The sequence below is a fragment of the Syngnathus typhle genome, linkage group LG4 (genome assembly GCF_033458585.1).
Source record: "Syngnathus typhle isolate RoL2023-S1 ecotype Sweden linkage group LG4, RoL_Styp_1.0, whole genome shotgun sequence".
Classification (NCBI taxonomy): domain Eukaryota; kingdom Metazoa; phylum Chordata; class Actinopteri; order Syngnathiformes; family Syngnathidae; genus Syngnathus; species Syngnathus typhle.
Window position 1 is genome coordinate 2,411,012 of NC_083741.1, and position 17,485 is coordinate 2,428,496.

The window sequence follows — 17,485 nt, forward strand, 5'->3', positions numbered from 1 at the left end:
TCTGTGGAGATATTTTGGTCCACTCCTCTTTAAAGAATTGTTTTAATTCAGCAACTCTGGGCGATTGTCGTGCATGAGTGGTTTTATTGTTTGTTAAGTCATGAACACTGACTTTAACTGAGGCAAGGGAGGTCAGCAGTTCTTATGACGCTGTCCTGGATTCCTTTTGACCTCCTGGATGAGTTGTCGCTGCTCTCTTGGTTGGGTACCGTAATTTTCGGACTATAAGTCGCTACGGAGTATAAGTCGCACCAGCCATAAAATGCCCAAAAAAGTGATAAAAAACATATATAAGTCGCTCCGGAGTATAAGTTGCATTTTGGGGGGCAATTTATTCGACAAAGTCCAACACCAAGAACAAACATGAACGAGCAACAACAGGCTAAACGATACAGTATGCTAACGTGACAAACACAAACGAGGAGCGGGCCTGACGTAACATTCAGTTATTTAAAAAAAACTATTACATAAATAACACGTTTATAAAACCATCTGTGTCACTCCAATTCATTACATCTATCGATTGTCCTTTGTCAACAATGCCGTGTGCCGCGCCGCAGTTCAAATTATTCCACAGGCCCATACAATGATATATAAACTATATTTTAAATAACTATCACATAAACAACAATATTATCAAACCATTTGTGTCACTCCAAATCATTAAATCCATCGATCAAATTTCTCGTCTTTTATCGATCGTCCTTTGTCAACAATGCCGTGTGCCGCGCCGCAGTTCAAATTATTCCACAGGCCCATACAACGATATATAAACTATATTTTAGATAACTATCACATAAACAACATTATTATCAAACCATTTGTGTCATTCCAAATCATTAAATCCATCGATCAAATTTCTTGTCCTTTATGTCATCCTGGTGACAGAGGACATGTCCAGAGGATATGGCGCTTTAAAGTGTTAATTACTTTATTTGATTTTTTCTCTCTATTTTTCATGTTTTGAATATGTTCAAGATAAAGATATCAAAGCATGTGAAGTGATCAACTATACTAAAAATAACATGTGAAGTGGTCAACTATACTTGTAAGTAAGTGATGTGTTAATGATCAAGTAAAAATTTGTGAGAAAAAACATATATAAGTCGCTCCTGAGTATAAGTCGCCACCCCCACCCAAACTATGGAAAAAACTCGACTTATAGTTCGAAAATTACGGTATTTTTTGTTCATCACTGTTCCATGTTTTCTCCATTTGTGGACAACCGCTCTCACCTTGCTCTGCTGGAATCCTGAAGTTCTTGGAATGTTTTCCCCCAAACCTATAAATATCAATTACCGTATTTTCCGCGCTATTAGGCGCACTTTCCTGCGGAAACTCAGGCGAGCGAGCGCTCCTCCAGCCGTCATGACTACATTTTACCGTGGCACCATTGAGAGCGTCCTCTCCAGCTGTATCTCCAGCTGTATTGCTGTTTGGGGTGGCGGCTGCACTGACTACAACTTGAAGGCCCTGCAGCGCATAGTGAACACGGCTGGTAAGATTATTGGTGCTTCACTCCCCTCCTTGAAAAACATTTACATCTCCCATCTCACCCGCAAGGCGACCACGATTGTGAGTGATGCGAGTCACCCCGCTCACTCTTTGTTTGATCTTCTGCCCTCTGGGAAAAGATATAGGAGCCTGCGCTCCCGCACCACCAGACTCAACAACAGCTTCATACTCCAGGCTGTTAGGATCCTGAACTCGCTTCCCCTTTCTGCGTAGCGTCCTGTACTTTTGCGCTGTGCTTACTGTCTGCTGTATGCACACTGGCTCCGTTTTGCTCCTCTTATTTATTGTGTTATCTGTTTATTTATTATTTACTCATCACTCTTATTATTTATTGTTTGTGCCTTCTTGTTTTTATATTGTGTCGTTTACTTATATCTCTATCGTGTGATATGTCTCGTCACCGTGGGATAGAGAAAACGTAATTTCGGTTTCTTTGTGTGTCTGACATGTGAAGAGATTGACAATAAAGCTGACTTTGACTTTGACTTTTGACTTAAAAACTTAAAATCTACTCAAAAAACCACATTGCGCCTTAAAACGCAGTGCCTTATACAGTGCCTTGCGAAAGTATCCGGCCACCTTGAACCTTTCAACATTTCGCCACATTTCAGGCTTCAAACATAAAGATATAACATTTTAATTTTTTGTCAAGAATCAACAAGTCGGACACAATCGTGAAGTGGAACGAAGTTCATTGGATAATTTAAACTTTTTTAACAAATAAAAAACTGAAAAGTGGGGCGTACAATATTATTCGTCCCTTTACTTTCAGTGCAGCAAACTCACTCCAGAAGTTCAGTGAGGATCTTTGAATGATCTAATGTTGTCCTAAATGACTGATGATGATAAATAGAATGCACCTGTGTGTAATCAACTCTCTGTATAAATGCACCTGCTCTTTGATAGTCTCAGGGTTCTGTTTAAAGCGCAGAGAGAACCATGAAGACAAAGGAACACACCAGGCAGGTCCGAGATACTGTTGTGGAGAAGTTTAAAGCCGGATTTGGATACAAAAAGATTTCCCAAGCTTTAGACATCTCAAGGAGCACTGTGCAAGTATATTGAAATGGAAGGAGTATCAGACAACTGCAAATCTACCAAGACCCGGCTGTCCCTCCAAACTTTCATCTCAAACAAAGAGAAGACTGATCAGAGATGCAACCAAGAGGCCCATGATCACTCTGGATGAACTGCAGATAACTACAGCTGAGGTGGGAGAGTCTGTCCATAGGACAACAATCAGTCGTGCACTGCACAAATCTGGCCTTTATGGAAGAGTGGCAAGAAGAAAGCCATTTTTCAAAGATATCCATAAAAAGTCTTGTTTAAAGTTTGCCACAAGCCACCTGGGAGACACACCAAACATGTGGAATAAAGGTGCTCTGGTCAGATGAAACCAAAATCGAACTTTTTGGCTACATCGCAAAACGACATGTTTGCCGTAAAAGCAACACAGCTCATCACCCTGAACACACCATCCCCACTGTCAAACATGGTGGTGGCAGAATCATGGTTTGGGCCTGCTTTTCTTCAGCAGGGACAGGGAAGATGGCTAAAATTGATGGGAAGATGGATAGAGCCAAATACAGGACCATTCTGGAAGAAAACCTGTTGGAGTCTGCAAAAGACCTGAGACTGGGACGGAGATTTATCTTCCAACAGGACAATGATCCAAAACATAAAGCCAAATCTACAATGGAATGGTTCACAAATAGACGTATCCAGGTGTTAGAATGGCCAAGTCAAAGTCCAGACCTGAATCCGATCGAGAATCTGTGGAAAGAGCTGAAGACTGCTGTTCACAAATGCTCTCCATCCAACCTCACTGAGCCTGAGCTGTTTTGCAAGGAAGAATGGGCAAAAATTTCAGTCTCTCGATGTGCAAAACTGATAGAGACATACCCCAAGCAACTTGCAGCTGTAATTGCAGCAAAAGGTGGCAAGGGGGGCGAATAATATTGCACGCCCCATTTTTCAGTTTTTTATTTTTTAAAAAAGTTTAAATTATCCAATACGTTTTGTTCCACTTCACGATTGTGTCCCACTTGTTGATTCTTGACAAAAAATTAAACTTTTATATCTTTATGTTTGAAGCCTGAAATGTCGCGAAATGTTGAATGGTTCAAGGGGGCCCGAATACTTTCGCAAGGCACTGTAAGTAGGCAATACCAATGTGTTAGATCGGACTTTAGTCAGTTCTGATCATTTTATAGTAGCTAGTTTGGGAAACGCGATTGTTTACAGAGGGCTCATTGGTGTTTGGCTAGTGGATGCATATCGCAACCCTAGTTATTCTCAGTTTGTTGCAGTATAGCTTCTATTTTATGCGCCTTTTAATCCGGTGCGCCCTATAAATGAAATAATTTCTAAAATAAAAAATTCAATGAGGGTGCGCTTTATAATCCAGTGCGCCTTTTAGTGCGAAAAATATGGTACTTAATTTCCCAGATCTTTTGGCTGACTTAATTTTCTCACACATTTTATATTTAAGTGATTTCTTGATCAAACAGCTCTACAGGTAATCAGGCTTGGGTGTAGTCGTTGAAAAGGAACTCGCCTTTCCAAAGAAAGTGATTAGCCACAGTTTACTTCGTGGTTTAACAACAGGGTGAAGTAACCTTTCACACAAGGCTGGGTAGCTTAACATGTTTTTTTTCCACTAATAAATCCTTTGTTTTAAAAAAGATGCGTTTTATGTTTGCCTAGGTTATATTTGTCCAATTTTTGGTGCTGAACTGTGTTGTAATTATCTTTGAAGACAGCGAGGGCAGAGATTGATTTATTGCACTTTGGCATGCCGTGAATATTGCATGTTACTAAATTTGTAGGTTGAAGGATCTTGAGACAATAAAGAACCTCCCAGCGAGAATCTCTTTGGTCACATTAGTCAGTCAGTCTGTTTGTCTGTTTGTTTGTCGAATACCACAAATAATATTTTCGTTGTTGTTGCCGTTCTGTTTCATTTACTTTTTTAATTTTATTTTATACTTACCAAAACGAGCATTTTTTATTGGAAAGTCTTTATTAGAAAAGAACTACATTTTTTCAAAATGTCAGTATTTTAAACTTTGACCCTTCAGATTGTCTGCAACTCCTACAAGCATAAATACATTTTTCGGAGTTTAGAAGGGAGGGAAGGTCATCTAGTAGAATCAGTGTAAATAAGTGAAGCGGCAAAGTTGGTGAACACACAAAAATTTAGGCACTGCCGAGAATTTTGTTTACTGTTGAACGGTTGAGTGTTGCTGCGACCCTTTTGACTATGAGAAGAGATTAGGCACTAACATTGCAACAACAGCATTTAAGCATATGAAATGCTCACTGGCCAAAATTGTACAAATGCATACAATTAAGGGCAATGAATACTTAGCATGGACATTAAACTTTGGACTTCATGAGGAACAAAAAAGAAAAACACTTAAAATGTTTAACAATGCAATCGGCACAAACATCATGTGATACTATTTGACTGGTAACATTTTAAATGTTTTTATGTTTTCATTGGAAATTTTAACTACCGATTTTTTCCGTGTATAGTGCGCAAAATTTAACTAATTTATTGTCCTAAAATCTGGGGTGCGCATTATACATGGGTACAAAAAAAATTTTAAATTTTTTTTTTAATTTATTTATTTATTTTATTTTTTTTTTAAGTCCCAATGATCGTCACACACGCAGGGATGCAATGGGTCCCATTTTTATAGTCTTTGGTATGGTCTTAACTAGGCTGGATGTAATTTTTTTTGTTGGCGTTGATTTCTCCGACTGCCCGTAAACGCACCACCGCGCTCCGTGCACGCACGGGAAAAAGGCGGCTCTGTATGGGAGAGACGTTGAAGAGGAATAAAAACACCCTTGGAAACCAAAACTTGCCCCTCGTCGTGACTCGGAGCCGCAACAAATGTTTCGGATTTGTGTTTTAGGATGAACAGCAGAGACCAAAGGAACAAGGCAGTGTTGTGAAATAAAATATTACCTGTAATACGCATTTTGTTATTTGCTGATTGAAACTGCTAATTAAACTGTGAATTGAAACTAATAGGAAGAAAACAACTCTCGCTCTTTATATAGCTGACGTGTCTTGCGCAGCCGTTCTGTGCATTTTATTTCACAACACTTTGCCTTGTTCCTTTCTTCTCTGCTGTTCACTTCAAACACGCTCCATGCGACCGCAATGCTCTCGTATCAGACGCTTGCTCGATCACCTGCTCGTTTGCTGTCTGTCACAATGTACCCAACACAAATCCGAAACATTTGTTGCGGCTCCGAGTCACGACGAGGGGCAAGTTTTGGTTTCCAAGGGTGTTTTTATTCCTCTTCAACGTCTCTCCCATACAGAGCCGCCTGTTTCACGTCCGCACGTGTCTTTCCCGTGCGCGCACGGAGCGCGGTGGTGCGTTTACGGGCAGTCAGAGAAATCAACGCCAACAAAAAAAATTACATCCAGCCTAGTTAAGACCATACCAAAGACTATGAAAATGGGACCCATTGCCTCCCTGCGTGTGTGACGATCATTGGGACTTAAAAAAATAATAACAATAATAATAATTTTTTTTTTAAAAATTCATAAAAATTGGGTGCGTATTTTGGGTACAGGCTTTTTTCCAGCATCAGCATGCCATTTTTAGGGTGCGTATTATACATGGGGGCGCACTATACACGGAAAAAAACGGTAATAATAGTTACCATCATATTATGTGTAAATGTTGCCCATTGTCGTCCTTGAAGAGGGGACTCCCCGATCTGTGACCCCTGCTCAAGAGTTTTTTTTTTCTCTGATGTTTTTTTTTTTGTTTCTGTTTTAATAGTTTGTTTTTCCTTACCTTAAAATTGGGAGAGGTCGTCAATATTGTCAAGTGTAGGCATGTGAAGCCCTTTGTGACTTTTTTTTGTGATTGAGGGCTGTATAAATACATTTGACTTGGCTTGACTTTTCATTACGATATAGTTGGTCACCTCATATTACATAAACATAACACATTGTTGAAGAACTACTTTTGAAGTAAAATTGTTTGTTCAGTTATCAGTATTAGTTATAGTTGTTATTATTCAGTTATAGTATTTATTTTAAAAGGGAGATCAGTAACACAAGACACAAATGTCAACATTTTTGAAAGTGAAGAACATTTACAATTTTGGTATTATAGCATGAAAAATCAAGTTGGTGCAAATAAGCCCACATAAATTGATGTACTAGAACAGATCTGGACTACGTATATAGGCAATACTACAAACTGTTGTTTTAAACTTAATACGAGAACAAATGCACTCCAGTGAAAGCAACACTTGATGTTTCAAGTGAGAAGTAATAAATGATATCGTGTCTCCTCAGCAGAAAACTCTTCATCTGTGCAACGTGCTGAATGTGCCATTTAAGGAGCAATGAACCATGGCGCAATGACAACAAGCTTTAAAAGGGAATGCAAAATACCAATGTAATTGCTTCTGTCAGGTTTCGGATCACAAAGAGGATGAGGATGCACGAACTAGAGACCACAACACAAGCACAAAGAAGAATGGGCAGGGCTCAGGATGAAAAAATCTGACAAGTCCAGTCTATATTACATCCAAAATGATGGATGATGAATTTAGAGATTTATCACTATACACTAGGGGTGTAACGATTCATCGATACACATCGATTAATCGATATAATGCTCTATTATAATATAATAGTGCTTTATTGGCATCGATGCTAAACGTAAACATCGATTTATATCACCGTGTTTGACCTCGGACATTAGACGCAACTTTATTTTGAATTCCAGTTCATTGTTGCTTGCTTCCTCTTTCCGGGAGCAGTGCGCGGCGTTGTTGTGTTGTGAGCAGAGCAGGCACGTGAAAGGGGAGTAGACAACTAGTATGCGGCTCCTGGGCTGGTGCTATGGCTAGTGTCCAAAAAGACGAGGAAATTTGCTCCCCTTTAGGCTTCAAGTCATTCGTTTGGAAGCACTTTGGATTCCAAAGAAAAGATGGCTCAACGGACAAGACACGTGCAGTTTGTAAATCCTGCCATGCGGTGATCAAATATTCAGGGAGCACAAATCTCACCGCACATTTAAAGAAACAACACGACATCAAAGTTCAGTGTTAAAATAAGCACTTTGTATAATACAATACTCTTGTAATTTCCTAAATAAAGAGTTTGCAGTACCTTGTTGATTTTGCGTATGAATTGTTATAAATCAGGATATTGTTCTATATTTTTTATTAAAAAAAAAAGAAAAATCGATCGTAGAGCACTATATCGTGATATATCGTGAATGAATCGCAGCAGGCTTTAAGATATCGGCAAATATCGTATCGTAGTTCTTTGTATTGATATGATATTGTATCGTGACAAAACCCGCGATTTACACCCCTACTATACACCCAGTTGATATGCATATTTATTCATTTAATTGCAACTATCACTCTGTTTCTGTTCTTGCGTGTTTGCGTGTGGTAGGTGAATCAGGAGAATGTGGTGAAGGTGGGCCACAGACAGGTGGTCAACATGATCCGCCAGGGTGGGAACCGCCTTTTGATCAAGGTGGTGACAGTGAGCCGGAATCTGGACCCCGAGGACACAGCACGTAAAAAAGGTAAAATCCTATCAAATAAATACTATACCAGGATTTTAGATTTTCTAATTTTTTTTTAAAGATAATGAAAAAAAAGTCATCATTCTGACATATCAGGTGATTTTCTGTTCATTGTTTCAAAACATGGACTGTACAAAGTTTTTCATACAAAGTATTATCAACCTGCAGTCTGTAAAAAATCTGTTCAAATCAGTCACAATCAGTTATTATTATATCTGGTAAACATCTAGTGCATTCTAAAATGTCAAATTCATTAAAAGTTTGTTTTTCCTCTTTAGTTTAGCCCTAATTTAGTTATGCTGTAATACGTACTAGCGGTTTGCCAATTTGTATTATTTATCTTAATCAGCACTCTTTGTTCCTCAATACATATGCTGAGTATATCCCAATGTCCTATATGACCATTCGGAATGCAACAAATTCAGTGGATTCAGAGTCATTTGTCCATCATCACACTTTTTTTGTAATGCGTTGGATACAGGCATTTGATTGAGCCTGTAATAGTAATAAAGATCATAGCTCAAAGAGTTATAAATGTTGCTGATGTTTTAGCATTTTTACTTTGAATTAGAGAATCGTTAGCCAAGCCACTTGAATCTCGATTTTTCACGCTTCGATACCACACGCCTTTCTGTCTAACATGGTTTGGTTATGGACCCTTTTTTTGTTGTGAATACAAATTCAAGTAGTATTTTAAATGGATGATATAAGGACCGTACAAAGCTAAATGACTAGCACGTAAACCTTAGCGCAGTGGTTCTTAACCTTGTTGGAGGTACCAAACCCCACTAGTTTCATATGCGCATTCATCGAATCCCTCTTTAGTGAAAAATAAAATATGTTTTTCACTGGTGCACAAAATGAACCGTGCATGAACATCACCTTGATCAAAGAACAAAACCAACACAATGCCTGAACTCAGAAGATTTAGGTGTATCGTATCAGTGCGTCCTCGACATTTAGGAAATGCTATTCCTTATAAAACATTTGTAAGGCTGTTTCTGGAGGACTTTAACCTCTGCATTATTTACATCCATTTTACTTACTCATGGACTGCTTTTTTAGTGCATTACATGGACTTGTAAGAAAGCTTCCATTTTGTGACTCCGGTTTATCAGTTTACCTCAAAAGATAACTTAAAGAAGACAATCAATAGAGTTGATACCGTAAATAAAATGTGCTAATTGAGTGAAAAACTATTACTCAACCAAAGAATTGTAGAATGTTCTTTGATCTCCTCTGTTATCTTAACATCCTGACTAGTACTGTTGCGTATTGTTCAAGATGTCCGTCGTTGAGCAAAGAAAATAAAGATGTGGAATAATAGTTGGTTCTTTATTTGCAAGATCTTGGGTTGCTTCACGGCAGTCAGTACAAGTGCACTTCAGCAGATGAGAACAACCACGTCAGACTCCAGATCAAATTTATACTCGCCACAAGCAGGAATACGGAAGGGAAGAAAAGGGAGGGGAAAAGAAGGAAAAACATATCATCATAAGAATGTACTGTGTGTCATGATGTTAATGAGCTCTGCCTTATGTGTAATGGAAAAGTTACCGGCCGGGTCATACCAAAGACTATAAAAATGGGACACATTTCCTCCCTGCTTGGCACTCAGCATCAAGGGTTGGAATTGGGGGGTTAGACCACCAAATGATTCCCGAGCGCGGCACCGCTGCTGCTCACTGCTCCCCTCTCCCCCAGGGGATGGATACAAATCACACGGGGATGGGTTAAATGCAGAGGACAAATTTCACCACACTCAGATGTGTGTGTGACAATCATTGGGACTTTATAAAAAGCTGTGTGTGGCGTGTCTGTTCTCTGATGGAGCAACTATGTTTGTATAAATTAATATAGAATTAATATAGAATATTTAGACATTGCTGTTGCTCCCTTTTCAGTCCCCCTTTTGACCTCAACAGAGGTCAACCAAAAGGCAAGGGCAAACTAACAAAGTGCGTCATGAACACGGGAATATTGGAACACCTGATAAGCGGCCGGTCAATCTAACTCGTGGCTCTCAATTGCAGGAGTAATCAGTCCGTAATCAGGCATTTACACAAAGTGCACAATCAAGAAACACAACATCCATAAACCATGTAAAACGAATGATACACGTGCTTATGTCGGGGTTGGGGGAAGAGTGGTGGCTGTAGGTATGAGAGTATCAATGTCCGTGCAAGTGTCATTAGAATGTGCGTCGGAAATTTGTACCAATTGGATGGGAGTTCGTAATTTGAGCCATATCAGTCGAGAAACGATAAAGAGAGCAAGAGCATAAATACCTAGCATTAAGAGAGTAAATGAGGGAGGACGGGTTGGGGGTTGCAAAAGGTGATACATGATCAAAAACTTCAATGTCAGCAAGAAACCGCCGTGAGGAGGAGGTCTCGCCTCAATTCCCCTGTTAAACTCGAGTGTGTGAGTGAAGAACCTGCGGCATGCTATAATGCAGGTAAAGGCTCACAAGGTCCCTTTGCCTTCATCATCAGTTCTCTTGCTCAGCGACGGGGGTACCGCCATGCGTATAGCCATTCGGTTTAGTTGGTCTTCGCCAGTTGGTTCGGTCCAGTGCTAGGGGCTCAGCTTTAGCTAGCGACAGGCCCAGGTGATGTAGGTCCATGGTGACGGCATCAATCCATCAGGTGCGGGGGGCACGGTTTCCAGCCGGCAATTTTTGGTTGGAAATTGAGGATAGCGTGAGTCGGGTGTTCATGGGGGGGATTCTTCTGACATGGCCATACCAGCGCAGCCAACGTTGTGCTGCCAGGTGGGATGCTGGGGGCTGTTTGGTGCGTTCCCGCAGCAAAAAGTTGGGGACCTTATCTGTCCATTTTATCCCCTCTATAGTGCGCAGTGCTCTGGTGTCAAAGCCATTGATTCTGGCAGCCTGGGTCTTGTTGAGAGGCCAGGTTTCTGCTCTGTAAAGGAGGATTGACAAGACTGAGGAGTTATATATCCTTAGTTTGGTCTCTCTTGATATGGAGTGATGTCTCCACAGTGGTTTCCAGTGTTTTCAGTGGAGTGGCTGCCAGAGCACGTCTCAGATTTATTTCTGGTAGCATGTTGCCGTTGCTGGTGATTATGGAGCCAATGTAGGTAAAGAATGTTACAAAATGGTCTTCTTCTCCATTGATATGCAGCGGCAGAAGGAATGGGCCTCCTATGTGCATCAGTTTCGTTTTGGGCCAGCTGACCTTCAGACCCAGCTTGTTGGCTTCCTCATGGTAGATTTCCAAGGCTTCTTTCAATTGATCAGGGTTGGAGCAAAATAGCGTGGAGTCATCTGCGTATTCCAGATCAGTGAGGCTAGTATAACTGCCTAGTTTAACCCCTGGAATACGCATACATATCCGTTCCATCAAATGGTCAATGATACAGTTAAAAAGGTCTGGTGCAGCTACACATCCCTGTCTCTCACTATGTCACATGTTCAATTCAATTCATGTTCAAATCATTCCACATTTTCCCAAAATTGTTCAACTGCTCAATTTCTATATTTAATTTCTATATTTTTATTCAATATTCATATTTAATAATAGGCCTTCACACTTGTTATTTTACACCATTCACCTTCTTCTTCTTCTTCTTCTTCTATTTTATTCTCCTCACTTTTCTGTCCTTCTACTACTTCCACATAATTCAACCGATTCACTCCATTCCACTTTTGACGTATTCCAAATATTCACGAGATAAGGGTTTCCATTTTTCTCCTTCCGAAAATTTTCAGTTTTTGCAAAATTCGCAAATTTACAACACATTTTTCCCCATTCATTCTTAATGGCACATTCAACATTTCACTTTTACATTGTTCCAGTTTGAAATTCACATCATTCAGCATATTCAAATCACATTCGGAAATATTCTCAACATTCCCAAAATTGCCCAAAAACATTTTCACGTTTTCACGTTTAAAATTTCCGCAAAATTTTACAAAACTTCACAAAATTTCGGTTTTCACCTCTAATTTCTACATTTTTCAAGTAATTCAACTCATTCCAACATCATTCTGCAGCATTCCCACAGACATTATTCAGTTTCTTCGCCTTCACAACGCAATTTCTCCAAAAATTGCATTTTCTAGTTATTATTATTCTTTTATCAAACATATTCCCTATTCCTTGGAATTGGTCTATTTATCTCCTACATAAATGACCTTCTAAATATTTGTTGTTATCTTGTAGCTGTATGTTTCATTGCCGTTTGCAGTTTGTCTTGTAAAAAAAAAAAGTTAAACCTTATCATCCCTAAATTGTTACCACGCAATGTATCCATTTCATGTTGTTGCCTCTAGTTCACTCCCTTCCTTTCGAGATCCTTCTTCTGCTCCTTCCATCACTGTATGTTGAATTCTTACATGCCCTGTTGAGGCTTCAAAAACAAGTACATTTGAGAAAACATTGAATCTCATAATTTACAAATTGATTTTACCTAATCATTTACACTCACTCTCCCCCCCTTTGACACATTCACACAATGTGTTAAATTGTGTCATCAGGGATCAAAAGGGACTAACAAAGTGTGCCGGCACAGTATCATACTGATCGTAGCTGGACTAGCTGATCCAGTCGTGTCTGGTCATAGGACTGAAACGTACCTTCCCCATTGAACCATTTTCTCGTCAGTGGTGCCCCTGATCAATCATCAAATCCTAGGCATTCCAATCTGTACTATACTTTCAGGTGAGAGGAATTTTCTCCTCTATCGTGATCACAACACCCCAACCTCAAACTATCTTGGCCAATCATATTGCACACGCACACACCTACGCACTCACAGACACACGGGCGCCCATTCATTCACCCTTACAGCTCAACTCTCATCCCACAACAAGAAAATTTAGTATGTAAGTGAGCAAGCAAACATTGAATCCTAAAAATAATTCTACCCGTTTGGACAGTCTTGCCTATTAAATCTTTTCTAAATACATCAATCCAAGTTTCAATAAAATTATCAATAAATATTTCTCCTCGAGAGGCTAAGTATGGGTCTGTGTTATGGGGGAGCATGCAGCATCAGATGGCTCCCAAAAGAATTATCCTAATCAATTATTCTCATCAAAAAGCTAAGACAAAATAGTCAGACTAATTCCTCTGGCTCTTTACTTTGTCTGATGTTTTACTTTGTCATGTTGTTAACTGTCGCTTTTTATGCATAATTAATTTAAAAGTCAAAAGTTCTAAGAGCCCGTTTAACTTTCCCTTTAATGGAAACAACTCTCTGACAAGATAATTTCCACTGAGGTGTAATTAACTAATAACTATTGTATTGATTAGGTACATTGAGCAACCTAGCCCCCTTTTGACTGAATTCAATTGGGTCCAAATGTCTTTTTCCAATTTACTTGCCAAAATTTCCCAAAATTTTACTTGGCTAGATTTCAACTCCTTTTAAGTTTGACGAACCAAAATATCTCATCCCACTCCTTGTTTCCTACCGTTTTAGTATACTATCTGTATTATCCAAATCTATTCCACACATTATTGCTATATTATCAAAACTCCTCAGTTATGTCAAACTCAGTGCCAAGCAAGATTCCATCTACTTTGACCCAAGACCCACCGAGTTTGGTAACGCCTCAGCAAAGAGTTCAGTTCGGTCGTTGGACACATCATGTTTCACCTGTCTGTACTCATCTCTGAGAATGATGTTTTTCTTCCGGAAAACGGTGCTTGCCTCCCCCCAAGCACAAAAACAGTCTTTCTTTGTTCTTGCAATGCTCAAAGCCAGGGACCGTTATCTTTTTGGTCAAGGCTGCAGGTGGAGTCTTGGATCAAGTTCCAGGGCACTGGGAGAGACAGACTGGGACACCAAACTCATAAGATTGTCTACAAATTTAGTTGCCATTCATTCCCAAATAACTTCTGTTTATCAAATTCCCCTAGTCACATTGCCGGATTCCCCCTCGGAAGTTTTAACACAATAGAAAGAAAACTCCGGATTCCCCCTCGGAAGTTTTAACACAATAGAAAGAAAACTTCGGATTCCCCCTCAGAAGTTTTAAAACATTAGAAAAAAAACTCCGGATTCCACCTCGGATGTTTTAACACAATCGGAAGAAAACTCCGGATTTCCCCTCTGAAGTTTTAACACATTAAAGTCCGGATTCTACCTTGCAAATGTTAACACAATAGAAAGAATACTCCGGATTCCCCCTTTAAAAAGAAAACTCCGGATTCCCCCTCGGAAGTTTTAACACATTAAAAAGAAAACTCCGGATTCCACCTCAGAAGTTTTGACACAATAAAAAGAAAACTCCGGATTCCCCCTCGGACGTTTTAACATAAAAGAAAGAAAACTCCGGATTCCCCCTTCGAAGTTTTAACACAATAAAAAGAAAACTCCGGATCCCCCTCTGAAGTTTTAACACAAAAGAAAGAAAACCATAAAGAAACAACCACTACATAAATCATTAAAGTATCAAATTTGGGGTTGGGAAAGACAATTCCTCTACGGTACGGAGGCCACAGTTTATGAAGGAAAAAGCCTTCTTACCTTCTAAAGGTGGGGCCCCGGGCCTCCAGACGGCAGAATAAGTTCTCCCTCTCAGAAGTCTCAAAAACGCTCAACTGGACATCACGTCAGGGTCACCAATCGTTGCGTTTTGTTGAAGATGTCCATCGTTGAGAAAAGAAAACAAAGATGTGGAGTAATAGTTGGTTCTTTATTTGCAAGATCTTGGGTTGCTTCACGGCAGTTAGTACAGATGAGAACAACCATGTCAGACTCCTGATCAGAAGGTTTTATACTCTCCGCAAGCAGGAGTACGGAAGGGAAGAAAACGGAGGGGAAAAGAAGCAAATAATATCCTCATAAGAATGTCTTGTTATCTACTGAATGTTTTGTATCAATGTGTCATGACGTTAATGAGCTCTGCCTTATGTGTAATGGAAAAGTTACCAAGCTGTGTGCCGTGTCTGTGCTCTGATGGAGCAACTATGTTTGTATAAATTAATATAGAATTAACATAGAATATTTAGACATTGCTGTTACTCCCTTTTCAGTACCTGTGTTAACTACTATGTTCTTTTGACCCCTCAGCTCCTCCTCCGCCAAAGAGAGCTCCTACTACTGCCCTGTCCATGCGCTCCAAGTCAATGACGTCTGAATTAGAGGAACTTGGTAAGTTTGCTGGATTTCATTTGACTCCTGAGGGTCAGTGGCGGGGAAGTCGTCTAACAAGTCTTCTCTTTTGCTTGTGCCTTTACCTTACTCTAATTGATTAAAAAACTAGTGGATAAAGGTAAGCGCTTTATGCTGCATGACCTTTTGCTGCCCATTTTGCCCAGCTTGTTTCTCCGCCAGCTTGCAGCATCCAAATGGCTTAGTTGGTGATGATGCTGTTCAAGTTTCTTTACTGCATTTCACATGAGCTGGACTCTCCTTCCTCATTTCCTGTACACTCTTGCCATCATCCATGAAAGCCGCTGTGGCTATAAAAAAAAAGTCATTAGTATGATATGAATGTATTTGTCCGTCAGTATCTGTATTGATGAGCATCACCACAGAGTAGTTTTATTGTTGCATTAATAGGGGATAATGAGAAAAGAGAGACTGCAGAAGATAAGAAAGGCAAGGATGAAAAGGCATGGTGAAAGTATCATGAGATAGACCGAGAATAGTATTGATAGTATGTTGGCTTGATGCCATTCTTTTTTTCATTTTTATTACCACTTTTAAAAATGGCCAAGACATTAGGTCTTTTAAACTAATATATTGAAATCCTAGTATTGGTGGAGTAAAAAAAACATCTTCTGCCTTATTCCCTAGCCCACTGATGTTAAACTAGCCCGCCACATCATTTTATGTCAATCCCCAAAAGGAATTGTCCATTGACTGTTGTGTACTAAAATACCAAAATTGCAAACTGTCTTCACTTTGAAAAACACATTTGTTCTTACCAATACCCTTTAAAATGAATGTATTATTTGAGCACACTTTACGACCATCTGATTTTAAAACTAGTTATTCATCAATTTGTTTACGTAATATGAGGCAATAATACATGAGTTCGCAGTCATGTACATTGTTCCCTCAATATATTGCGATTTGCCTTTTGCAACCTCGCTGTTTCACATTCTGCCATTCACACACCCATTCATACCCGCAATGTGTTCTGACGCAGCGTGTCCCCATTTGGAACACCTACAGTGCCCACCGGCACTCCAGTTTAGGTGCACACTGAATAATCGAATAGAACTTTTGAATATTCTATTCCGAAACTCTGAACAAATACGTATATTATATGTCGATGGCTGGATGGATGGATGGATGGATGGATGGATGGATGGATGGATGGATGGATGGATGGATGGATGGATGGATGGATGGATGGATGGGTTGGGTTGGGTTGGGTTGGGTTGGGTTGGATTGGTTATCGGTCGGTCGGTGCGTGCGCCCCGCAGTTAACATATACATTTGTTTACTTTACGTCAAATCACTGGCGGAGACTTGCAGTGTGCCATGAAAAAAAACATAGTTCATTCAAAACAACATCAGGTATAATTTAATGTTTACAAGTTCATACACATTCTCTTTTAAGATGCGTCAACTGGCGTTACCACAGTGTTTAAGTTTTTAACTGTCATAGTACTGTAAGTGGACTCGCAGTAACAGATACCTTTAAAACAAACCAGTTCCGGTGACGTCGCATCATCTGATCTGAGCCCATAAATGTTAATGCCAGTATGAATATATAGTACATAGTACATACATAGTGCCATGCTGAACCAAGAGCCATACGATAGTCTCTTTGTTAAACCCCCTACCTATCTGACTCTCAAAGGGCTCTGGGAGTGCCCGTGAAGGCCCCTAGCTCAGTGCTAAATGCTAACCAGCAGCCTGCAATATGCGTTTACCTCTCGACAGCCAAATGGCTACTCCACTGTAGCTTTCTTCTTTTTAAACATTGTGGATATTGGCTGCAGTGCAGATCAATGCATTTCTAGAGGGTAATTCATATTTTGACGAGTTTATTAGTCTTGCTACTGGAATTCCCCAAGAATAGGTAATTGGTGAGAGTAAACTGGTGTTAAGAAAAACATGTACCGTATTTTCCGCACTATTAGGCGCACCTTCAATGAACGGCCCATTTTAAGACTTTGTCCATATATAAGGCGCACTGGATTATAAGGCGCATAAAATAGAAGCTATACTGCAACAAACTGAGGTTGACTAGGATTGCGGTATGCATCCACTAGCCAATAACCAACGAGCCCTCTGTAAACAATCGCGTTTCTCAAACGATCTCCTATAAAATGATTGGAACTGACTAAAGTTCGATCTAACGCATTGGTACTACTTACCTATGTTTCCCTCCCATATCGATCCGTAGATATACGAGAAACATTAACAGAGCAGCCTATTTTGACATGAAATAGCCT

At 39.8% G+C, this 17,485-nt stretch overlaps 1 protein-coding gene and 1 long non-coding RNA gene across 4 annotated transcripts in view; one reads left to right on the forward strand and one right to left on the reverse strand.

Annotated features, from left to right (window-relative positions):
• The window catches only part of LOC133153245 (SH3 and multiple ankyrin repeat domains protein 2-like), a 202,593-nt gene that overhangs the window by 108,877 nt on the left and 76,231 nt on the right, over nt 1–17,485 (forward strand). For both annotated transcript variants that reach the window (XM_061277410.1, XM_061277411.1), the window contains exons 8-9: nt 7,964–8,099; nt 15,144–15,224. In XM_061277410.1, coding sequence (XP_061133394.1) covers nt 7,964–8,099; nt 15,144–15,224 — 217 coding nt within the window. The remainder of the gene's footprint in view (nt 1–7,963; nt 8,100–15,143; nt 15,225–17,485) is intronic.
• The window catches only part of LOC133153247 (uncharacterized), a 42,608-nt gene that overhangs the window by 22,793 nt on the left and 2,330 nt on the right, over nt 1–17,485 (reverse strand). For both annotated transcript variants that reach the window (XR_009714277.1, XR_009714278.1), the window contains exon 2: nt 14,598–15,535. This is a non-coding gene — a long non-coding RNA (uncharacterized LOC133153247). The remainder of the gene's footprint in view (nt 1–14,597; nt 15,536–17,485) is intronic.